This window comes from Apium graveolens, chromosome 10 (genome assembly GCF_009905375.1).
Source record: "Apium graveolens cultivar Ventura chromosome 10, ASM990537v1, whole genome shotgun sequence".
NCBI classification, from domain to species: domain Eukaryota; kingdom Viridiplantae; phylum Streptophyta; class Magnoliopsida; order Apiales; family Apiaceae; genus Apium; species Apium graveolens.
In genome coordinates this window covers 199,363,529-199,389,911 of record NC_133656.1, presented here as the reverse complement: position 1 = coordinate 199,389,911, position 26,383 = coordinate 199,363,529, and the positions used below count along the sequence as shown (strand labels likewise).

Genomic DNA, 26,383 nt, shown 5'->3' with positions numbered 1-26,383 from the left:
TAGGGTTTTGGGGTTGGTACCTTGAGATCATAGCTATTGGTTCTGGGAGCGGAGGCCACCTGGCTGGAGTGGATGCTTTACACGTGTCAGTGCGGGACTGGCTGGGAAATGTTCTGAGGATCTTCTGACACGTGCCTTGATTATTCCCATAATTGATGTATGACAGTTGTCCCCATCATGTGCTTGGGCCAGTGTCTCACGTGCTGGGATTTACCAAGGTTGGGCTTGCGTACTGAGCTGGTTAGGGCTAGTAGTGTGCGGGACTAGTCCTTCCAGGAGCTGCGTGGAGTTAGGAGTCTAGGAGTAGTCCTTCCAGGAGCTATATAGCCTAGGAGTAGTCCTCCCAGGAGCTATATATACTATCATGATTGATCCTGTAATCATGCATTATTCTGATTTATCTAAACAAATTAACAGTTAAACATTTCTTAACAAATAAACTGATAAGGGGCAATCGGATATCTTTGTATATATTTCAAAATAAAGTTGTTCCCAACATATTTTATCTTCCATTTCTCTATACCTTAAACCAAGTAATTAGGTACATTTACGTTGTTTGTCTTTTAATATGCAAATCGTTATAAATATTTGATTGTGCTAATCATATGGAAATTAAGAAATTACCATATATGACCTCCATATGATTAGGTGATAAGAATGTAACCTGATTTTGTTAAAGTCTAAAATATATTGTTTAAACATAATAAATAAGTATTAATAAACTTAAATCATGTGATCTATGTGCTCCATATCGGATAGAGCTCTATATATATATTATATGACTTCATTAGACTTTTTGATAAAATCACTTTACACTTTACACATTAAATATTAAATAAAAATATAAATATTATTAAGTGATTAATAAAATATATATTGGAAAAACCTAATAAGGCATATTGTTTAAGATTATACTTTGAACTTAATCGAACAATTTTAAAATTATTATTTTATATGTCAACAAATACTTGATTCTACAAATAACATGTTATAATTATTGTTGTATTATAATAGTTGCATTTACATCGATTGCAGAGGATATGTAGCAGCAGAGACCATGTAGTTCCAAATTATTATAGCTATATTCTTACATTTATTTAATTTCTTGAAATATTATTTAATTTATACACATTAAAAATATTTTATGATTTTTCGTATTATATATTTCACATTTTTATTATAATTTGTTATATATTTTGTTATCCAAAAATTAATAAGATAACACTTATTTTATAGCTGAATATACTTTTTCCGTTTGCTGTTTTACGATTAGTATTAGACATGAACGGAGCTATGGTAGAACGTGCGAACAAATAACTTCAGCTGTGATAGAAAGCCCAGAAAGCCGTTGATGCAAATTAACGACATGATTTATATTATAAGTTTCATTATGTGTCAATACATACTTTGTTCCGTTTATAGGAGATCATATTGCCAGTTATTATTATTATAATATAATAGTTGCATTTATATCATGTAATACGGAGAAAACACAAAAAATGGATAGGATAAGAAGCAACGGACATCATCTCGTTTATGGTTATTATTATGGATCTTAGTTAATTTTATTTTTATTTTTTGAGACAATAGTAATATCATATTGTCTGTTGGGATATAATAGTTACATTTAAACTGCTTAAAGGTAGAAAACACGAAAAATAGAGAGGATAAATAGCAACAGCTACCATATCTATTAACTTTTTATTAATTTAATTTCTTGAAATATTATTAAATATAATAAGATTTAGAATTATGTTGTACATCATTTTATCAAATTTTAATTGTTTTATAAGTATAGATGTGGCTTAAATGTGACTTGTGTTATATACATGGGTATTAATGAAATATTTGACAGTAAAGAATTTAAGATTATGTTATTTTATACAATTTAATTAGTTCTCTCATTTTCCATCTGATATATTTCAATTACTCCATTACTAAACATCTTACTACTCATGATATTTTACAATTAGTATTCGACATGAAAAGAGTAATGGTAGAACGTACGCTGAACATATTGGATAAGTATTATTGTGACAGAAAACCGCTCATGTCAATAGATGCTTGTTTCTGCAAATAACATATCAAATTGCCAGTTGTAATATAATAGTTGAATTTCAATCGTAATCTATGGAGAAAACATAAAAAATGGCTACGAACCAACAACAGACAACAATCAGAATAATGATTATTATGGACTCCAATAAAGTAATTTTAATTTATTTAATTTTAATTTATTTAATTTTAATTTATTAATTTAATTTCTTGAGACATTAATAATTTCATATTGTCAATTTTATTATAATAGTTGCATTTACATTGTACAATCATGTAGAAAAAGTGAAGGTTGGAGAGGATACAAATAAGCAGATACCTAACTCTTTCTGAATATTTTATTTATTTTATTTTATTTCAGGTAATTTTTTAATCATAGAAAGTTTTTAAGCACTTTTTGTTCTATTAAGTTACAGTTCAACACTTGATGTTCATTTGAGTGGATAATGATAAAAAAAATATTAAGTTCTACCGCGGTTATATAATGTATCCGTATAATCTGATTGTAATGTATATTTCTTGAAATTATAATATCAGTAAAATCCATTAATGACACAGGTTTTATGTTAGTTGAGTAAATTATCTTACATATAAAAATTGTTATTCCCAGTGAACTAACAATGAGATTTACAGAAGGGGGGTTGAATGTAAATCTCAAAACTTTTTCAAGTTTTGAGCAGTTTCTAGGCTATTATGTTTTGATGAACAAGTGTGTGTGAATTGCTTTCAGCTAATGCAGACAGATATATATTCAAACACAAATGTAAAGAACACAACAGACTTAAAAACTTTTCTGGTGGATTTGTTGTTCCACCAGAGATGTGTTATTTCAGAAAATCTGTGATTCAAAGAATTAAATCACAGTTGCGTCCTAGTACAAACTAGATGATTTTCTCTCTGGATTTTTCTAAACAGCTCTTGAAAATTCACAGCTAATTACTAGCTACTACTTGGTTTATATATCACCAAGTTTACAAGTGAAGACAAAACTGTAAAATACAAATAAAAGATTCTTCACATGTTTCTTCTTCATTTTTCTATCCAATGCAATTTAGGTTTAGCTATGAATCTTTGAATACTTCCTTGTTTGCACCAGAATGGAAATGCTGCATTTTCTTGATTCCTCCTAGAGGCTGCCACATTCTAGTTTGTCTCTGTCAACCCATGTGCCTCAGTCAGCTTATGAATTGTCACTATCAACTGCTATTGAACTAAGCATCCATTGAAGCTTTCATCCGTTGATGCTTTATCCGTTGAAGCTTTATCTGTTGAAGCTTTATCCGTTGATGCATTTAGCAGTTGAAGCTTTATCCGTTGAAGCACTCATCCGTTGATGGATGTTATCCATTGAAGCTTTAGAGACATCCGTTGAAGCTTTGTTTCTCATCCGTTGAAGGCCTTTAATATCAGTTGATACTACTTCACTTATACAAAATTACAAGGCATGAAATATTTACAATTAGCCCTCCTATTTGCATATCCACTAGTAGTCAACATGACTGATAATTTCCCACAACATCTAAGAATTATAACTTAAATACAGAGAATGAAATGTGCTACAATACTAAACTTTTTTCTATGTAAAGCTACTCCTTCAACGGATAGCCAAAATGGTCTTATCCGTTGAGGCTACAAACACTAGATTTCTACTTAAGTGTTTTGTTTAACTTATCATCAAACTGATACACATATTCCTAACAATCTCCCCCTATTTATGTCTACTAGAACTGTAGGCATAAATTTGGGTTCAACTTGATGATAACAAAATACTTAACAAACGTATGAACTGAAATAAAGTAAAAATACAAAAGTGCTGCAAAAGTGTGTATACTGAGATAGAATTGAAGAATTACATTGTTTCCAAGGGTGCTCCTTTAGTTTGAGCAGATTAATTTCTTTTCCTTTGATTCATTATTTTCTTCCCTAGCCTCCTGTCATTCTCCTCTATTTGGAGTTGGAGTTGTCTGTAGAAGTCAGCTTCATCTTCTTCATTGATGTCCAACTTAGATTGCATATCCTTGAGAGTTTCATTACTGGCAAACTTGAGCTGATCTTCAAGTCTGAAAAATCTTCTGACTCCTTTATTGTCTCTGAACTCCATCAACCAATGAGGTGATTTATGAATTGTAATTCCTCTCTCTTGGATGAGTAATGTTCTAGGCAAGGCATTGGGCTCCCACCAAGTTTTCCTTATGCTGGCAATCTTGTTGAGAATCTCAGTTTTGGCAGTCCTGGTAAAGCCGGAATCCCTTTTTATGGCTGAGTAGACTCTAACCAAGGTAGAATAGCCTTCATTCAGAATCCTGTAGAGAGGCCAAGTCATTTCCCCACTTCCTTTATATTTGAACACTAGTCTTTCTGGAAGTTGTCTGTAGGTATCTATTCCCCTTACTTCCTCCAGCTCATCCAGATAGAGTTCAATGTCTGAAAATTCCTTTATATCACAAATGTGAACATAATCATCCTTTGAGGCTTGTGGCTTAGGCTTAGGCTTCTGAGTAAATTTGATTGAGGTTAGAGGAGGTGTTGATTTGATTTTCCTTTTCTGTTTCTTTGATGGTGGAGAAGTGGTTAAGAAGGTGGGCAATTTGATGGTGTCCCAATCAATTGGTTCCTCGTTAGGAGTGATTGTTTTACCATGGATGTTTATGAAGGGGTTAGGCACAATGGGTTCAGGAATAGAAGGTAGTGGTTTGGATTTTGATTGGGTTTCTTCAGTTTCATCTACCATCTTCCTTTTTGCATTGGCCTTCTTTCTGTTCCCTTTCTGCCATTCCTTTCTTTCCTTAATTATTTCTTCCACATCATCACTAATCATGTCCCCCATACCTACATCTTCACTCTTGTCTTCAATTTCTTTATTTTCTTCAGTTTGACTTGACTTTAGTTGTTTTTCAAGTTTTGTTTGTGCTCTTTTGTCAGCCTTTAGCTTTTTAGCTTCTTCCTTCAACCTTCTGGTTTCTTTCCTTTTGGCTATTGAGAATTTGGGATGTCCTTGTATCACACAGATACTCTTTCCCTCTTTAAAGATAATGGCCATGTTCATCCTTTCAACCACATCCTTGGTCTCCTTGTGCTTCATGATATTACCATCCAAAACCTTGTCTTCATTAGGCTTTGGAAGAGGAAAATCCACTCCTTTCAACTGAGCAAGGCTTAGAGGGTTCTTTGTAGAGTCCTTATTGGATCTGTTGTTGGGCTTGAGAACCATAGGTTTCAGATTCTTGGAAGAAGTCTCTCCAACCTTATATCTCATTACTGGCTTGAGCTCCATAATGATTTGCTCCACCTTTGTGCTATGCTTCACAGATTGTGATTTAGAAGTTGTAGAACCAAAGATTTGTTGCATCCTTTCATCAATTTTCTTCCTTTGCTCTTTGACTTTCATCTCAGCTGCTGCTATCTGGATTAGATCAATTCCATCAAGCTTTCCTTTGATTTGAAGAGTTGAAGAAGTGGTGATGGCAGGAGCTAGCACTTTAGATATGTGAACTGTTGTTGATGGCTCTCCTTCCCCTTCCCGTTTATTCTCCCCCTTTTTGTTATCATCAAGAACAGGGGTCAAGCCTTGTGCTTTTGCCAGCTGCAATAGTAGATTTGTCTGAGATTGTTGATTTTGAAGAATGGTGACCACAAAGTCTTCAATGATTTGAACTCTGTTTTCCAACTTGGCCAGCCTCTTGTCAGCATCAGATTCCCTCCTCAATCTCAGCAACAAATCTTGCATAGTACCATAAGGCATAACTGAATCCAACTTCTCAGAATTGTAGGATTTCAGATCAACAATATCCTTTTTGAGTTCATCCATACTTAAATTCTGTCTGATATGCTGCAACTGCAAGAGATGTAGAGAGTCTAGATGAGCTTGAAGAATAGCCTTTGTACCAGCATCTGTAGCCTCCTGAAGGGCCTTTTGAATAGCCATTACTTGCTTGACCAAAGCTACACCAAACTGTCCTGGTGTAGATTTCTTTGTCCATGTCCATTCCGGTAAATCTGGAACAGAGCTTGGGCCTGCATCTCCCTCTAAGTTCATGCTCCCATCCAAAGAATTAGAGTCATCATCATTAAAATTTACTTTAAATTCTTCAGATGGCTCACCAGCTTGAGAAAGCATCCTATTAACAGCAGCTTTATCTCTTTGAAGAGATTCTGAAGTGTGCATTATGTTCAAAGTCTGCTCTGCCTCCACATTGCCCTGAGCAGCCAACAGTTGATAGGCTGAAACAGGATGAGTAAAAGTGTCAGCATCCAAGAAAATGTTATCAATTTCAGCTTTGTAATGTTGCTAAAATTGTCTTCCCTTTTCAGCATCATCCACAATCATTGATTCACTAGCAATGGCTGGATCCACCCTTATAGCTTCTGTACCTGCTTTTCTCTCATTTTCTCTATATTCTTGCATCAGGGGCTCCCTCTGGCTCATACACACCCTCACCCTCACCTACTAAGGTGGCACTCCCCTCACTTAATTTTACCATGCTGGAAGAAATAGCATGCATATTTTGACTCTCAACCTCTCCTTTTGCCTGGGAGCAACCCAGCCTCTCACTCAAATTATCACTCCCTTCCCTCAATCCTAGAAGTGATTGTACAGTAACCATGTCTTCTACACTTGGAATTGATTCAGTTATATGTGTAGAGACCATCAACGGATAGGGAGTATCCGTTGAAGTGGGAACTGATTATATCAACGGATAACTGCTGTTAAGCTTATCCGTCGAAGAACAACCACTTGTCAACGGATGAGAGATATCCGTTGAAGAAGGAAAAGATGTAGATTTTGAAAGTGACATAATTGTTGAATCTGTGTGAATTGATTTTAAGTGAGGTGACACAGATTCTTCAACTAAGTCTGAAAGAATTGGCTGATGATCCAACAAATCATCTAACAGATGATGATCACCAGGATTTGAGTGGGGCTCCTCCCTGAGTTTTAAAGAGGGAGAATCAGGAATTGATGTGAATATCATATCCACATCCAGAGATGGTGATGGAGAATTTGGTGATTGTTGTGTGTCTATTATGAGAGAATGGGGTTGTGACTCCACATTTGCTGGAGCCACATCAAGCTGAATTTGAAAAGGCAAAGATACAGGTGGATGTATTTGTGTAGTGTGTGCCCCCTGTATGGAAACTTGGGTTTTAGCCTTCTTTCTTCTTGAAAAAGCTTTGACAGGTGAATGTGTGGCTTCAGTATCCCTCCCTCTTTTGTTCTGTGTCCCTGGCTGGGGACTATTTTCAATAGCTGCATCCTTTTGGGAGGATGCAACTAGGGATGTGTTTGACTCCTTTTGAACCACCACAGTCTTTTGAGAAACTGTGGCTTGGCTGGCTAGGCTACCACTCACCTCTCCCACCTTATCCTGGGGGGTTTCTTGATGTTCACCCCTCCCCTCACCACTCACACCCTGTTCACTCCCTTCAGGATTTATGGTAGTTGTTACAACTGTTATCTTTTGAGAGACAACAGAGGTGGTTTTCTTTGACTTGTGTTTTGGAATTTTAGTTTTGGTGGCTTTGGTAGGAATCTGTTGGGACAAAGACACAGATTCCATTGCCACACTAGAAGGAAAAGAAACAATGGGGGTGGAAGATGTAGGAGTTGCAGAAGTATTTACCTCACTTACCTGAGGTGCATGCATTATCGGTAAATATACCAATGGCGCCTGGCTGTTGAGGTTAATTCTCAAAAGGTCTGCAAGGACCCTTTTCTCTTGTGCCCAGCATTTGAGTTTATTGCTCTCATTAGTTATGACCAAACCTTCAGCAACATGGTTAGCCAATAACATAAAGAATCTAGCATAGTAGATGTTATGAGGTCTATTAGCTTTGTTACCTAACCTGGAACCTAATTCTAGCATGACATAGTTGCTAAAATTAAAGTACCTATCAGAAACTAGCATATAGAGCATATTAACAAGAGATGAAGTTATGGCATCAAAATTGCTAATCTTCCCAGAGAAAACCTTGATAAAGGCATCTCCAAGAAAACTCCATTCTTTCCTAAGGCCCTTTCTTCTAATGCTCCCTAAACTAGCAGAATCAAAAGAATAGCCTATGGAATCTAACATAGCAGATACATCATTATCAGTGTGTGGTGTCATGGCATTATTCTCAGGTAGCTTAAAACATGACTGTATATCATCACAGTTAATACAATAATCCTTACCTTTGAGAGAGAAAACAATGGTCATATATGTGGAGTTGAACTCTGCAGTTGTCCAAATCTCCTCAATTACCTCACAATAGATAGTTGGGGCTTCCAGCATTGCATAGCTTAGTTTGCAGTTCTTGATGAAGTCCATCATCTTGTGATAATCTGAATGGGCTTCATTCTTTTCCACCAATGCTACGAAATTGTTCTTTTCATAAACAAAGCCAGACTGAGACATAATCTTGACTACTAGTGCCATTGTTGTGAGTAGAGGTTGCAGAGAAAAGATTGAGAGTTTTGGGAGAGAAAGAGAGTAAAAAATTGCAAGAAAACGTAAAGTGAAAATAAGAATTCAATGGGCTTTTATACTTTCTCGAATTAAAATGTAAATAAAATGATTAAATGATACTTTTAAATAAATTACAATCGTTTGAAAATAAAGAAAACTATAGAAATTCTGAAAACCGCCTTTAATACAAATACATACAACAGTGTATATATGTATCAACGGTTAAGTAAACAAATTAACGGTTGTGACTCACTTAAAGTAACTGATGTGACATTTCAACGAATGAGGTAAATAGTTATGCGTTGAAGGTTAACACTGTTTTATCCGTTGAAGGATAAAATTACCAGAAATGTATTTGTCTTTCAACGGATGATGAACATCCGTTGATAGAACAATTTTGGCTTTCAACGGATAGGGAATATCCATTGATAGAACAATTTTGGCTTTCAACGGATAGGGAATATCCATTGATAGAATAATCTTTACTTAAAGCCAATTTTGTTCTTGCCATAAATTCATTTCAGGCTTCAAAGCAGATTAATGAGGACATGAATTTATAAATAATTAAGCATACCTATCTCACTTACTAATCTTGTGAATGTTGATTCATCAAGTGGCTTGGTAAATATGTCTGCAATCTGCTTTTCACTTGGAACAAAATGAAGTTCCACTGTACCTTTCATCACATGTTCCCTTATGAAGTGGTACTTGATGTCAATGTGCTTGGTTCTTGAGTGCTGCACTGGATTTTCAGTAATGGCAATGGCACTTGTGTTGTCACAGAATATAGGAATTTTGTCAACAGTTAGTCCATAGTCAAATAGTTGATTTCTCATCCACAGTATTTGTGTACAGCAACTACCAGCAGCAATGTACTCAGCTTCAGCTGTTGATGTTGAAACAGAATTTTGCTTCTTGTTGAACCATGACACAAGCTTATTCCCTAAAAATTGACAGGTGCCAGTTGTGCTTTTCCTGTCTATTTTGCAACCTGCATAATCTGCATCTGAGTAGCCAATTAGATCAAAGCCAGACTCTCTAGGGTACCAAATTCCTAGATTTGGAGTCCCTTTGAGATATCTGAAAATCCTTTTAATAGCCACTAAGTGAGACTCTTTAGGGTCAGCTTGAAATCTAGCACAGAGACATGTAGAAAATATTATATCAGGTCTACTTGCAGTTAGATATAAAAGTGAACCAACCATGCCTCTATAACTTGAAATGTCTACAGACTTTTCAGCCTTGTTTAATTCAAGCTTGGTGGCAGTGGCCATTGGAGTTTTTGTAGATGAACAATCCATTAAGTCAAACTTCTTTAAAAGATCATAAATATATTTAGTTTGACTAATGAAAATTCCACCACTAACTTGTTTAACTTGTAAACCAAGAAAATAAGTTAGTTCTCCCATCATGCTCATTTCATATTTACTTTGCATTAACTTAGCAAACTTTTTACAAAGCTTATCATCTGTAGATCCAAATATAATATCATCTACATAAATTTGAACAAGTACCTCTTGTGAAGTGATTATCTAGAAGAAATTTTGACAAAGTCTCATACCAGGCTCTAGGTGCTTGCTTTAGTCCATAGAGTGCTTTCAACAGAAAATACACATAGTCTGGAAAATTTGGATCTTCAAATCCTGGAGGTTAGACCTTGAAATGCACTCTTGACATCCATTTGATAGACCTTGAAATTGGCATGGGCTGCATAGGCTAGAAAGATTCTGATGGCTTCAAGTCTGGCAACTGGAGCAAATGTCTCATCAAAATCTGTTCCCTCTTGTTTAGAATAGCCTTTAGCAACCAATCTGGCTTTATTCCTTATGACAATGCCATTTTCATCCATCTTATTTCTGAATACCCATTTTGTGTCAATAGAACTCTTGTTCTTTGGCTTGGGTACCAGCTTCCATACTTTGTTCCTTTCAAATTGGTTTAGCTCCTCTTGCATTGCTAAAATCCAATCTGGATCCAATAGAGCTTCTTCCACTCTCTTAGGTTCCTCCTGTGATAGAAAGCTACTATACAGACATTCATCTTGAGTATCCCTTCTAGTTTGCACTTTAGTTGAGGCATCACCAATGATTAGTTCAAAAGGGTGATTCTTGGTCCATTTCCTTTGAGGTGGTAGATTAGCTCTAGATGAGGTTGCCTCAGTATTATCATGATGTGAGATAGAATGTTGATTGGTTGAAACTCCCCATGAGTTGCTGATCCTTTGAAAGGAATTGGGAATCTATCAACTGATGAAGTGAATGATTATCTGTTGACAGACTGTGATCAACGGATGCTTCATTATGAACTTCAATGGATGATGCACTTTGTCTCTCAACGGATGCTGCATTGATTCTATCAACGGAAGTTGAATTATGACTTTCAACGGATGCAGCATTCTGTGCATTATCCAAAGGTAGATTTTGAATTCTTTTCGAGGTGCCTTCTCCATCATTCTCATCTTCACTATCATCACAATATATCTCAATGTTGTCAAATTTGAGTCCTTCATGATGTCCCTCATCTGTTAGTCCATCAATCTTTTTATCATCAAACACAACATGCACAGATTCCATGACAATGTTGTTTCTTAGATTGTAGACTCTATATGATTTTCTAGCAGAATAACCAACAAATATTCCTTCATCAGCCTTTGCATCAAACTTCCCTTTGTGATCGGGTTGATTCCTTAGAATGTAACATTTGCAACCAAAGACATGCAGAAAGTTTAGAGTTGGTTTTCTTCTCTTGAACAATTGATAGGGAGTCATGCCTTTTGCCTGATTAATTAGAAAAATATTCTGAGTGTAACATGCACAGTTAACAGCCTCAGCCCAAAAGTATGTTGGGAGTTTTGACTCTTCAAGCATTGTTCTTGCAGCTTCAATTAGTGATCTGTTCTTCCTTTCCACCACACCATTTTGTTGTGGGGTCCTTGGAGCTGAGAACTCATGCATGATCCCATTTTCTTCACAGAACAACTTCATGGTTGTATTCTTGAACTCAGTTCCATTGTCATTCCTGATATTCCTTACTTTGAAATCTGGATGATTGTTGACTTGCTTGATATGGTTGATGATGATTTCACTAGCTTCATCCTTTGATCCAAGGAAATAAACCCATGAAAACTTTGAGAAATCATCTACAATCACTAGGCAATATCTTTTCCTTGAAATTGACAATACATTGACTGGTCCAAAAAGATCCATGTGTAGCAGTTGTAATGGTTCATCAATTGCAGATTCAAGCTTCTTACTGAATGATGCTTTCTTTTGCTTTCCTTTTAGACAAGCATCACACAGTCCATCCCTTGTGAATTCCACTAGAGGAATTCCTCTAACTAAGTCCTTTTTTACTAGATCATTCATTGTCTTGAAATTCAAATGGGATAGCTTCTTGTTCCATAGCCAACTTTCATCTGGACTTGCTTTGCTGAGAAGACAAGTAATTGATTCTGAATCTGTAGAGTTGAAGTCGGCTAAGTACACATTCCCTTTTCTAACTCCAGTTAGAACCACTTTGTTGTCCTTCTAACTTGTGACAACACAGGCTACAGAATTGAAGGAAACAGTATTCCCCCTGTCACATAGTTGATTGATGCTCAATAGATTGTGTTTGAGACCATCAACTAATGCAACTTCATCAATGATGACATTTTCTTTTGAAATCAAGCCGTATCCCATAGTGAACCCTTTGCTGTCATCTCCAAAGGTTATGCTAGGGCCAGCTCTCTCCTTGAACTCTGTGAGCAGGGTGAAATCTCCTGTCATGTGTCTTGAACAGCCACTGTCCAAGTACCATAATTCCTTCTTTTTCCCTGCACACAACAAAATCAATCAAGTTGATTTTGGTACCCAAGTTTCCTCGGGTCCAGCCTTGTTAGTCTTTTTCCTAGACTTCATTCCTCCTGCATCTTTTGATTTAGGTAACTTTGGGTCAACCTTGATCTCAGATGTAGTTGGTTGAAGTATAGGGTTAGTCACAGAATCATTTAGCACATTTGATTGAATTTGATAGGGCATGGATTGTGAAAACATATTATTCCACATAGGCATATTGTATGGCATCTGAGGCATACTGAATGCAGTAAAATAAGGATTATTAATATATGGCATGTTTGCAAAATGTGCATGAGGGTTCTGATGAGACATAACATGCAGAGGTGACATAGACATGTTAGGCATGGAGGGAGTTAAAGGCATGGGAGCATTCTTAACAGATTTGCAGTTATCAGATAGATGATTAACACTTTTACAATGCACACAGCTTTTTCTAGGAGCATACTTGTCAGGTGTGTAATTGTTATGTTTATTAATCCCTACCTTCCCATTTCTATTAGATTTTCTTTTAGTCTCCTTTTTATCCTCAACCAATTTAAGCCTAATTTTCAGCTGATCCAAAGTCATGTGTCCTATATTCACCTTACTGGCATCTTTGGATGTGCTAGCTCCTTCTTTGACAAAGTTCTTGAAAGTTGAACCATCCTTCTTAATGAGATTTTTCTTTTTAGAATCACTTGCATGTTTTAATTGATGAGCCTTCAACAGATGCTCTTTTTCTTCCTTCAACGGATAACTTTCATCATCCGTTGATTCCACATCCGTTGACAATCCATCAATTAATTCTAACTCCTTTTTGTTTTTCTTCCAGGCATTCTCACAGAATGATTCAATTCCCTGAACCTTGACAATCTGAGCACTAACATCCCTAGATGTTTTCCAGGCCTTGATTACCTCTTGCTCACTTTCTAACTGTTTAGAAAGAATTTCTACTTTCTTAACAGCTTCTTCTAGTTCACCCTCAACAGTCAAGCATTTAATTTTAATCTTTTCAAGCTCAATTACCTTATTTTTCTAACACAACATTCCTATCACTTAAAAACAAATTATTCTCTTTGATTCTTGTGTTTTCTTTAGCTAGTGATTTAAGGAAAACACGCAAATGATATAATTCATTGGACATATCATTTATGGCTCCATTACATTCAATCTTAGAAAGTTGAGAGAGATCAGTAGTAATTATCTGGTTGCTTGATGAACTAGTTTCATTTTCATCAGAATTAGCCATCAGGGCTAGGTTGACATATTCCATATCATCATCTTTATTGGCTCCATCTGCTGCCCAATCCTCTTGAGTCAGAAAAGCTCTTTCCTTTTGTTTGAGCAAATCAAAATACTTCTTTTTGTAATCAACTTGCTCAAATTTCTTCTTATTAGAGGTTGGCTTCTTGCACTCATTTGCAAAGTGTCCGCTAATGCCACAGTTATAACATTTGAACTTAGATTTGTCCACCATATTTTTGTTTGGCTTAGTGAATTTTGTATTTTTCCTGAATTTCATCTTTGCAAACCTCCTGGACAGAAGGCCAGATGTTCATCAACATCATCAGAGTCATCTTGACTGGAATTGTCTTCATCCTCAGCTACTTGCTCCTTTCCCTTGCTTGATTATGATTTTCTTGTGCCAATTTTGAGACTTGGCATTCTCTTTTCCTCATTCATGGCTTCAATTTTCTCATTGTCAGCTACAAGTGCAACTGATCCTCCTTTTCTCTTTCCCTTTTCCAACAGCTCATCTTGCTCCATCTCAAGTTCATATGTCTTCAAAATTCCATATAATCTTTCAAGTGTGAAGTCCTTATAATCTTGAGAATTTCTTAGAGAAACAGTCATAGGCTTCCATTCCTTTGGTAGAGACCTCAGAAATTTTAAATTGGAGTCCTTGACTTGGTACACTCTACCATACAGCTTCAATCCATTCAACAGTTTCTGAAATCTGTTGAATGTATCATTCAATGATTCTCCTTCTTCAAAATGAAAATATTCATACTATTGAATGAGAAGCTGCATTTTATTTTCTCTAACTTGCTCAGTACCTTCACAGATAAGTTGTACAGTATCCCAAATTTCCTTAGCAGTTTGGCTGTTAATGACATTGTCAAACATATCTTGATCTAGGCCATTAAACAGAATGTTCATGGCTTTCTTGTCCTTGTGAACCTCTTCAATATCTTTAACAGTCCATTCTGCTTTTGGCTTGGGAATAGACTGTCCAACAGCAACTGTTGCAGTAGCAGTTGTGGCCACCTTGTGAGGGATGTGAGGATCATTTTCAATGCAGTTGATGTAGCTTTCATCTTGAGAGAGAAGATGTAAATGCATCTTCACTTTCCAGTGATGATAGTTATCTCTTTCCAGGATTGGAATCTTTACACCAATATCCTTCTTACTCATGATGTTAGCAGAATAGATCTTTAAACTCTTTGTATGTTAAGAGCTTGCTCTGATACCAATTGTTATTCCCAGTGAACTAACAATGAGATTTACAGAAGGGGGGTTGAATATAAATCTCAAAACTTTTTCAAATTTTGAGCAGTTTCTAGGCTATTGTGTTTTGATGAACAAGTGTGTGTGAATTGCTTTCAGCTAATGCAGACAGATATATATTCAAACACAAATGTAAAGAACACAACAGACTTAAAAACTTTTCTGGTAGATTTGTTGTTCCACCAGAGATGTGTTATTTCAGAAAATCTGTGATTCAAAGAATTAAATCACAGCTGCGTCCTAGTACAAACTAGATGATTTTCTCTCTGGATTTTTCTAAACAGCTCTTGAAAATTCACATCTAATTACTAGCTGCTACTTGGTTTATATATCACCAAGTTTACAAGTGAAGACAAAACTGTAAAATACAAATAAAAGATTCTTCACATGTTTCTTCTTCATTTCTCTATCCAATGCAATTTAGGTTTAGCTATGAATCTTTGAATACTTTCTTGTTTGCACCAGAATGGAAATGCTGCATTTTCTTGATTCCTCCTAGAGGCTGTCACATTCCAGTTTGTCTCTGTCAACCCATGTGTCTCAGTCAGCTTATGAATTATCACTATCAACTGCTATTGAACTAAGCATCCGTTGAAGCTTTCATCCGTTGATGTTTTATCCGTTGAAGCTTTAACCGTTGAAGCTTTATCCGTTGATGCATTTAACAGTTGAAGCTTTATCCGTTGAAGCACTCATCCGTTGATGGATGTTATCCGTTGAAGCTTTAGAGACATCCGTTGAAGCTTTGTTTCTCATTCATTGAAGGCCTTTAATATCAGTTGATACTACTTCACTTATACAAAATTACAAGGCATGAAATATTTACAATTAGCCCTCCTATTTGCATATCCACTAGTAGTCAACATGACTGATAATTTCCCACAACATCTAAGAATTACAACTTAAATACAGAGAATGAAATGTGCTACAATACTAAACTTATTTCTAAGTAAAGCTACTCATTCAACGGATAGCCAAAATGGTCTTATCTGTTGAGGCTACAAACACTAGATTTCTACTTAAGTGTTTTGTTTAACTTATCATCAAACTGATACACATATTCCTAACAAAAATATAGGATATTCATAATATATTTTCATTATATATTAACTAATAAAGTGTTATTTAAAAATATAAAATATAATTAAAATAATCTCACATATTAATTTAACTGTACTGTAGTCTACTTGATATTTATTCTTTTGGTTCATTTTGGTTGATAATGATGAAAAATTTGCTCCTTAGAATATTAATTTAACCTATATATTTTAAAATTACCCATACAGTAAAATTCATTAATGACAAAGATTTTATGTTAGTTGAGGAAACTAATTTTTAAATTTATTTTTAAAATATCTTACATATTTATATTTGTTTTTAAACTACCTTACATATTTATATTTATATTTACTTTTAAAGTATCTTACATATTTATATCCCAAAACATTGAGACACAAAACCGTTGCATGTAGATCTTGGAGAAAACGACCGGAAAAGAGGGAGAAGAGAGACAAAACCGGTTGAGCAAACACCTATCACTTCGATTAATCAGGTTTGGGTTTCTTCAAGGTTTATCTTTCAATTAACACTCAATTTTATCACTAATTGAGTTTGATTTAACTTCATCTGCTTCGGTAATATCAATAAGTTTGTATAGTTGCTCAATGTGTTGTATTGACCAATGAATATTGTTAATTGGTATTGACAATAGGATTGAAGTTGTGAGTATTGTATGCACGGGTGTGATTATCACTGGAAAATAATGAGTATTGTGATTATTGTTTGTAAACACTCTGTTATGTATGTTTGTAGATTATGTATGTTTTGCATCTTTATATGTTGTGTGTATGTTTAAGTTCTTATGTATATTGTAGAATTTGTATACTAATGTTTGTACTTGTGATATGTATTAAGACTATTACAGTTAATTGTTGAAACAAACTCTCCTGCGAGAGTAGTAGACAAATGTACAAACTGGTGAACAGTTTGGGATTAGATTCATATAATGTTTAATCAATTAATAATCTAATATTTTACTCGATATGTATATGACAGATACCTGTTAAAATATGGAAGCACGACGAACAAACATAAAGTTACTGGAAGATTCAAACATCGTCAGTAAAGCTATTATTTCCATTCTTTAACAGTTCCTTTATGTATATAAAGTTAGTTTAACCTCATTTAACCGTATGATCGGTTTCACAAATAAACTTGAATTTTTTATACTAGAATTTATGTTTTACATTATAGCTCAAGTACTATAGCAAGAACTATCCTTCATTCCTTATTTTTCTGCTTGGATTTAGAGAAGACAGAGAGCTTGATGTTGTGGTGAGATTTCTTTTAATGCTCCGTATGTTCGAAACATATTAAGTCTTTGATACATATGCCATATTAAATTGTAAAAAACTTTAATCCTATCACAGAGGCTACCAGAAAGTTTCATTACGGTTGTTCGGCCAAAGATACCAGGAACTGTTATAATACAAATTGCCAATGGACATGAGTCACATGTTCGATTCAGGAAAACAGAACAATCTCTTTGTTATAAGTCGGAATTTAATAGGGATCGTCGTGGTTTGTTTGGATCAATAATAATTTTCTCTTATAATGGAAATGGAAAGTTCTTTGCAAGTTTTTTGAAAGATGACTTCAGTGAGGTGATTTATAACCTGAATCGAACTATACCACGTGGCACGTTTTATGATCAAGGTGACTTTCTCATTCGCAATTCCGAAACTTAATCATATTTGTACTTGATTTATTATAGTAGTATACATTTTAACCTATAATTTGAATCAAATTGTAATTTCAGATCTGACAACTGGGTTTGGATGAAAGATACTTGTGTTTCTCAACAGTGAGGAAATTAAATTTGGAGAAATAGTAAGTAACTTTCGGATAGTGTTTTCTGTGTTTCTTTTCCAGCAAGTGTTCATGTAACTAAATTTTAAGATTTCATATGATTTTTAAAATTTAAAATATTAATTTTAGTGTAAAGCTACCATAAATTTGTTTGTTCGATTATATTGCCTAGGTTGTATAATGCACTTTAACATTTCTGTGTTTTTCAGCCAATTCCGGGACGATTATGGAGACAGTTTGGAATAGTGCTTCCACCTAATTTATCATTTTTTTCTGAGAAATGGAGATCAGTATGACGGAACCTGTTTCCCAAATTTGCGAAAAATATATGGCATCACGGATTTTATGGCTGACAATGGTTTAACCGAGTCTGATAAAATCCTACTTACTTACTTTGGCAATGGGAACTTTTTAATAATGATATTTAACAGTTCAGAAGTCGAAGTTATGCTGATGGACAACCGTTCAAGTGATACAGGACATTGTGCTTTTTTTATCAATGTTTAATTTGCATTATGCAGCAAATCTATCTATTTTCATCTATCTACGTTGTTTATTATTTTTTAGATATAATTAATATGACAATTGTTTACTTAAATTGATTAATCAATGTTTATTTGAATGTGACAGAAATGGAAAATGATATCAAACCTGGGGAACCAGAGAACGATGAGCTTGATCTGGAGGCTGGCGTGAAGCACATTGCAGAAGGAATAGAACAAGCAGAATTAAACATTGATCCTATCAATTTTACTGCTGTGATGAGCCAATCTAATGTGGATAACACAACTTACGGACCAGTTTGCAAGAGATAATCATGTATCTTTGAATGAAACTCTAGTTTTCACCCTTTTGGAAGAAGATGCTGTCGTGTTTCTTGTTAGCTTCCCCGGTAGAAATTAAGTAACCAGCTATCTGTTAAGCTGATTGAACTTGCTTTTATCATGTACGGTATTTTGAAAAGACGTTGTGAAGGTTTCTATTACTCTGGCATTTCGCAAATTGTCATAAACTATGTTCTAATTCTATCAAGTATTTCGAATTATGTTGGTACATGCGAGTATTATACTCCGTTTATTTGTCATTTTATGAATGTTGTAGATAATTTTATGCATTGTCAACTGAAATCATGTTACATTCGATTGCTTTGTTTAATTTTGATTAGTGTATGGAGACATCTTACAATGGATTATTTTTTTCTATTAAATGTATAATAGAATAACAATAATTTTTAGCGATTCTTAGAAAGATACATAAATATTGATCAACACTATGTAAAAAGTGGAAATATTATGTTCAAATCTTTGTAAAAATACTTTACATATGGAAGATCAAATATGGATTTCATATTACTATAAATTAGGCTTTAAATAAGGCAATAATGAATAGCTGCAAGATTAGGAAAGTAAGTGATACATATCCACCCTATAAATTAGCAATATATTCTTTAACAGAAGTTGTTATTAGAGATAAATGCAAATTGTGCAGTCACCGATTTTGATTATCTTTGCTCGGCAAATTATAGAAAACTTCTTTAAAAATTACATTAGCCATTACATTTGTGTATACTCCACTATCACTGTCAATCAGAATATGTAAGCCTGAAGGAGAAGTAACTCTCGATACAGCAACATAAAGTTGTCCATGTGTAAACACGGATCTCGGCAAATAAAGTCCAATCTTGTGAAGCGACTGTCCCTGACTCTTATTAATCATCATAGCATAACATAACTAGACTGGAAATTGAACTCTTTTGAACTCAAATGGCCATTGAGTATCTGAAGGTTCCATTTCTATCCGTGGAATAATGTGAGTTGTTCCAACTTGAGAACCAGTAAGTATATCACATACTATACTATTGGGCAAACACATTTTGACAATCATTCTTGTCCCATTACAAAGTCTCGTGATCTGATTGAGGTTTCTCATGAGCATAATCACGCATCCTTCTTTAATTTTCAAATGATGTTTTGACAGGCAAGGCATATTAATGGAATTCAAGTTTTCAATTAGAAAAGTAGAACCTATTCATTGTTATCACCTTCACTGTCTACCAAGGAATCTTGACTAAAATAAGAGTGCTCCTTTCCTGGAACCTGATCAAGAATGCATGAATTTATATCACCCACAATGGCATTCATTGGAGTAAGAATTGATCTTTCCCTCAAATAGTCAGCATTCTTTATGTTCTTTGTAAGATCGGGATAAACAACGTCAACAACAGCCTTTAGTGGGTTCTCTCTTGCTCTAATCAGAAATTTATCCGGAATCATTACTTTCGGATCACTGATTATATCATCTGGATGAACATTGGGAAGAGTACCATTACCAACATCAAGTACCCACCTGCTAAATTCTGCAATTTCATGTTTTTCTTGTTCTATTTTCCCAGAGGAAAGACGCATATTTTTTTCTAGTAAGAATACCCGACAATGATCCCATATCTTTGAACTATTTAAAAAAGCACTCACAACCTGTGCTCTTGAAGCTTTTGGTATCACGGGGAGGATTTGCCGAAAGTCTCCTCCAAAAATAATAATTATACCGCCAAATGGTAGGCTGGCACTTTCAGGATCCACTGATGTCATAATATCTCGTAAACTGCGATCAACACTTTCGGCAGCATGTCGGTGCTGCATGGGAGCTTCATCCCATATAATCAAACTGGCCTGTTTCAATAATTTACCAAGTTCATTACCATGCTTGATTCCGGCAACCGAGTACTCATCAACCTTCAACGGAATGTGAAACCTTGAATGAGCTGTTCTTCTCCCGGGAAGCAGCATAGCTGCGATGCCGGAAGAGGCAACAGGAAGAACTACTTTTCCAACAATGCGTAGTTTACAGCAAAGAGTATTCCATAAGAAAGTTTTTCCACATCCTCCACTTCCGTATACAAAAAAATACATCCTTTGCCATTTTCAACGCTGTCAATAATAGAAGCGTATGCATGAAGCTGCTCTTTATTAAGTGATTTATAAAGTTTGTCATGTTCCTCATGCTCGTGTTCCTTGTTGTAAGAAAGTTCATCAGACAGTAATCTGTTATCGAGTCCATGTATAAAGATGTCATCAGGAAAAGGCATCGAGTTGTAATCTTTAAGACTTTTTCCAACATCGTTAAAGAGTTTTTCAATTTCTGCAATGTATTTATAAATCATAATTAATGAAAATATTAACAGGTTAAATGTATCGTATAACTTTAAAGATGAATTTTGTTGAACTATAACCAATTTAGAAGATACCTGCCAAACAAAAATTTTGAATGTCGGATTGATTAAGATGCAGTTCATTATTATTGGTTATCCGTCTTCTGATCAACAGAATATCCTCAGACATGGATTCTCAATGTTTCTCCCATAGTTTTAAAGGGTCATCAACCTGATTGTTTGATAATATTTGCACAAATAACTGCCTGAGTTGATGTGGCATTGCATAAACTGCATTTTCTGACATAGCAACATCCCACTGTATATCGTCCTTTAGAAGTCCAAGTGCGTCACACGCTTCTTGAAATGAATTATGAACAAATCCATTAACAGTCTTGAGATCTTGGTATGATGTGGCACCTTTGATGTGCATGAGTAACATCCTTAAAAAAATGTTTCACCGGAATGTGAGTGAATGTATGATAATCGACCAAATACCTGACCACGTTCCCGTGCCTTCCATTTACATAAGTCTGCCTTCCAAGTAAAATATGTTGGAAATTCTTCATAAGTGTATTGTCTTGCCTCTGGGAAACTTTTATTTGCTTCAAACCAGCCTTCAAGTTTGGTAAATCGAATTTTGGCTCTTTCAACAACATCTCCAAGATCATCGTGTGGCTTAAACAAAACACATTTCTCATCTTCCATGAGTACATATAGGCGCTCAACAGAAGGGAAACGATGGTGTATGTCAAAACCTAGCAATCTCCAAGCTGCTTCCGACACACATATATAACGACCATCAAGGAAATTTTTGATCTCATCCATTGACTTTGCTTTGGTAGTCGTTTCATTCGGTGTATCTTTTTTATTTTTCTTTTTAAGAAGCATTATGGCAGTAGCATGACCTTTCAAGCAGTATTTAAAAAGATATTTCAAAGATCGCGAGGAGTTACAGACCTCGAGATTTATATGACAATGAAAGCGCAACAATAAATCTCTATTGTATGGTACAACATACAGGTTGTCAAGAAGAACTCCTTTCTTCAAAATACTTGCTTCAGTCCGCCTTCTACGATACACAAGAAATCCACAATCATCGAAGAAAGTGTTTGCGTTATACCTTTAAGCAGAGAAAAAAGAATAAATTAAGCGATGCTTGTTTCAGCATATATGATAAATTGCAGTATTCAATTAAAATTTAAAATCCTTGCTTGGATTCCTATATTTTTAATACACACTTACTTTTTTGGAAAATGACGTCCACATTTTCCTTTCACCATACACGGAGAATAAGAAAAATCTTTACCACATGGTCCATGTATCATATGCGCTTTAACTACGTTGTAGCCGATAGGATCCATATTTTTGTCTGGTATTTCGGCAGATATCAACTGATCAATCTGTTACACATTTTGTGGTCTGCTTTGCGGGTGCAACCATATTAACATATGACAATGAGGAAGTCCACACTTTTGGAACTTAATAACATGCATAACTGATATTAAAAAAATCAAAAAACAAACGTATTAAATGCATAAAAAACTACTGTTAAATTTAAATTTGTTTAGGAATAATGAGTGTGTGTCATGCAAACTTAAAAATTTGTGCCAAACCTCCAATGTATTTCCCGAAGTATTTCTTTTTCTTTATAAGGTCTAGGAGTTGATCAAGTTTCAGCTTAAACACTCTAACTATCACATCGGGTTTGTTAGCTACATCCACTCCGGGAAGATATTCCATCATTTGTTTAATTTTCGGCCATTGAGTATTACATGTCATTGTAAAGAATAATGATGGATGTCCAATCGTACGACAAATAGCCAAAGAATCTTTGAAATACTGGTTCATGTACCGTTGAGAACCTGTATGGGTTGCTGGTAATATGACATTATTACCAATGTTTCCAGGATTTGTATCACCTTTAGTAAGAGAATCACGAATAGACCTGTACAAATCTGAACGAATGGTGCTTTGGTGGTTTCTAATCCAGTCCAATATGTACTGTTCTACTGCAGCAAATGCGTCGACAACAAATTGTTGCCAAAGACGACCACCAAGATGTAGATTCATTCCTAAAACAGCATAAATAGTATAACGTATGAGATAAAAAGTTTCATGGATTTAACATGAATTAAAATGTAACGGATAATACCTTCATCAGGACGTATCATAAGCTTCTAGGAATAGTATTCCCTCATTGTGACAGTAGTTCGGTGTCTGGTTTCGTCAGGATGTTGATCATTAACCGCTTCAGCAGGCACGTTCTGCTTCTTGTTCTTCAACGGTATATTGAGATGAAATCCAACATCACCATACGGAAAAAGTAACGGATACTGCAGAGACATGAAGTGCTTGCATGTTTCAAAAACTCTCTTAAGAAATTTTTGCTTTGTCTCAACTACAATGTCTCTGAATGGACATGTATCATCACTGTCACCAACAATTAACGCAGCTACTTCATTGGATGGTCCAACCTGATTTTTTCTGCCGGATGCAGATTTTGAAGATACCAGAATCAAACTAAAATCATCTGTATCCGGAATATTAAGGCGATCATGTGCATAACGGAATCCTTCAGAGAGCTTATTATTCTCATCTAACATCTTTAACAGTACTTCGACGATCTCTGGATCAAGACAATCAGATCCAGGGACCTCGTCCATCTGATTCTGTATTTCATTGTCAGTGTCATACACATAGAGCTGAGCAAACTTTGGTGATTGTCCTTCCTTTGGTTTAAGACTTCCAATAAGATGATTATTTTGACCATTCAGCTTAAAACAATACGAACCTCCTCCATTGTTGATTTTATGATCTATTTTACCTTCAAGTGAGGTAAATTGAAATAAAGAGTTGTATATCCTTATATTTTTCAAGAAATGAGCAGTCTTTTCAGATCCAGAAAGCAAATAGTAGAGGAAAGGAGGAGGAGGGGACGTTCTTTAGTAAGTTCAACCTGACCATTTTTGCAGCAAATTGAGAATGTAGGTGGACTGTTTTTATTTGATTTGTTGTTCCTCTCTTTATTCCACATCCTTGCTTTACATTTTCCACATATTTTCGATGGTGGTCCAAGATCCATGTATCCTTTCCAAAAATCTGTAAAAATATTTAAAAAGGTTAGTATATGTTTTCATCAATTTTTTTTTATAAAGTGGATAGGTGAATTAATTGAATTGCCATATACCTAACTCCTCATTTATATATTCATCTTTATAGTCTGATAAATATTCACCTTGGCTTTCAGTTGCATCAAGTTCATCATCTGTAAAAACATTCAGGATGTAAAATTATCAACATTCATCTTTCATGGATGTTTCCCAAATTATCCGAAGAATATTCAATCTGTGAATGTGACATTACCAGCTACGTATTGCTCATATTCTGGCATATCTTCCAGTACTACATCACTTGCATTATTGAAAGCATCCATCAGATTTACTCTGCTTGCAGAGGTTCCTTCTGTACCAAACATTCACTTCGAGAAAAATTGCCGAAAAAATAAAAATCATGCTAGAATAAATGCCTTTAAAAATAAAAAGATATTCACACATAACTAACCTTCATTACGGGGAAACCATTCTGCAGACAATTTTTAAATTTAACAATATCAATATAAAAATAATGAAAGAACTACAGAAAAAATATTTAATATATTAATATTGAAAATGACCTGGTAGTGGAATACCAAGATCATCGGTCTCTGGAATTGTAATTGATATTGTGTTTCGTCGTTCTCTTTTCTTAGCCATGGTAGAATTTTCAGTAATGCGAGCATCAATCTGCGCCTTTTTGTCTTTACTGTGTAACTTTGACGGGGATTATAAATTCTTACCAAAATGAACTGGATCGTTCTTATTTAAGTTTGGATTATTGCTTGGTATTATCCTAGATGCAGGGAGCTCAAATATACTGTGTTTCTTAGCCATTGTTGGCCTATTCTGTAATATTCGAGCTACTGGACTTTGTTGCAAGACTTGACAAACATGGATTGAAAAATTTAAATGTACTACTACTAACTATCCGAAAGTTATTATGCATTACTGAAAAGTAATAGTTATACCTGAAGACGCTGACTGTTTAGGACTATATGGATTAGCCGATGAGTTTATGTGCGTCAATCCAGATTGAGGTGTTAAATCAAATAAATTAAGCCTTCGTTGTGATGGTGTAGTAGTAATTGCAGGATTACTTGCATGACGGAGAAAACCTAACATACGAATATTGTCAAACATGCGTGAACGGGCAAGATATATGTTGGTAAAAAAAGTGCAAGTGAATGGAATACTTATTTACCGTTTTTAATTGATGCTGAAACATTGGGGTCTGCATTCTCATCAAGTGAACGTTGACTGAATAATTTAGATTGTTCAGAAGATTGCAGAGTTTTTGTCCTCAAAGCTGAAAATATGCTCAAAATATTTTGTTAGTTTGATTTGTGAATTAATCTAGGTTAGTTGCATTAATACGTTTAAAAAATGGCAGACCTTTAGGAGCGGACGAAGGAGACAATGGTCCAGGAGAGATCCGCTTATGACCTATTGTAAACAAATTTGCTTATGACCTATTGTAATTAGGATTAGTTGCAGTACTATCTTTTAAAAAAATGCATACCTTTAGGCGCTGAAGAAGGAGACAATGGGCCAGGACAGAACCGCTTATGACCTATAAATGTGAGGAAAGATCATTTGCTTAAATTAAAATTTTAAACGTCTGCATCGTCAAACTTACCTGATGACGATTCATGGCTGACATATCCTTACTTTAAAGAATGTGTCAACTGAGTTGTTATAGAGCTGTATATTAAACTTGATGAATTATGGTTATTTTGTGACTGGGAATTCTTATTGGCATCCAAAAAAAATTCATCCAAGCCTGTAAAAAATATTGATCATAATGTTGTGTATTTTACAGTCTACAGAAACAACAACACAATACCCAAACCTTTTGATGAAAACGTTTGAGACAACTGAATTTGATTTTTTTTTTAAACCTAGAAAAACAGAACATGGCTTAGATCATTAAGGTGAATACGCTTAAAAGATATACATAACACATACCTAAACCAGAAGACAGTGACTGTGAATTCATATTGGCAGGGAAAAAGCGTTCATCCAAGCCTACAAAAAAAATTGATAAGAATGCAGGCTAGGTTTACATGCTAGTGAAACAAACAAAAAATACCCAAACCTTTCGATGCAGACGTTTGAGACATCTGGCCAAGAGGCTGTCTTTTATTACCTACCAAAACAAAACATGAATTATATCATTAAGATGACTACGCTTAAAAGATACACATTACACATACCTAAACCGGAAAATAGTGACTGTGAATTCTTATTGGCATGCAAAAAGCGTTCATCCAAGCCTACAAAAAATATTGATCATAATGCAGTATATTTTACATGCTATATTGAAACAAATAAAAAATACCCAAACCTTTTGATGAAGACGTTTGAGACAACTGGCCAAGAGGTTGTCTTTTATTACCTACCAAACAAAACATGAATTAGATCATTAAGATTACTATGCTTAAAAGA

The 26,383-nt window shown here is 34.9% G+C and overlaps 2 protein-coding genes across 2 annotated transcripts; both read right to left on the bottom strand.

The window, feature by feature from the left end:
* Positions 1-19,716: 19,716 nt before the first annotated feature.
* Positions 19,717-20,478, bottom strand: LOC141691592 (uncharacterized). Its single transcript, XM_074496362.1, has one exon. It carries the CDS (start codon positions 20,476-20,478, stop codon positions 19,717-19,719), a length of 762 nt encoding a protein of 253 aa, XP_074352463.1.
* Positions 20,479-20,510: 32 nt separating this feature from the next.
* LOC141691590 (uncharacterized) lies at positions 20,511-22,913 on the bottom strand. Its single transcript, XM_074496360.1, has 5 exons — positions 22,457-22,913; positions 22,331-22,338; positions 22,086-22,243; positions 21,339-21,963; positions 20,511-20,936 (listed from the first exon to the last, which is right to left on the bottom strand). Exons 1-5 carry the CDS (start codon positions 22,911-22,913, stop codon positions 20,511-20,513), a joined length of 1,674 nt encoding a protein of 557 aa, XP_074352461.1.
* Between the last annotated feature and the right edge of the window lie 3,470 nt (positions 22,914-26,383).

Coding starts and splice junctions, on each gene's coding strand:
- LOC141691590 (XM_074496360.1), bottom strand. CDS start 22,913: ATGAATCTACATCTTGGTGGTCGTCTTTGGCAACAATTTGTTGTCGAC. Junction 21,964..22,085: donor GGACGTCATTTTCCAAAAAA/GTAAGTGTGTAT, acceptor CTCTGCTTAAAG/GTATAACGCAAACACTTTCT. Junction 20,937..21,338: donor AGGCACGGGAACGTGGTCAG/GTATTTGGTCGA, acceptor TTTGTTTGGCAG/GTATCTTCTAAATTGGTTAT.
- LOC141691592 (XM_074496362.1), bottom strand. CDS start 20,478: ATGCTGCTTCCCGGGAGAAGAACAGCTCATTCAAGGTTTCACATTCCG.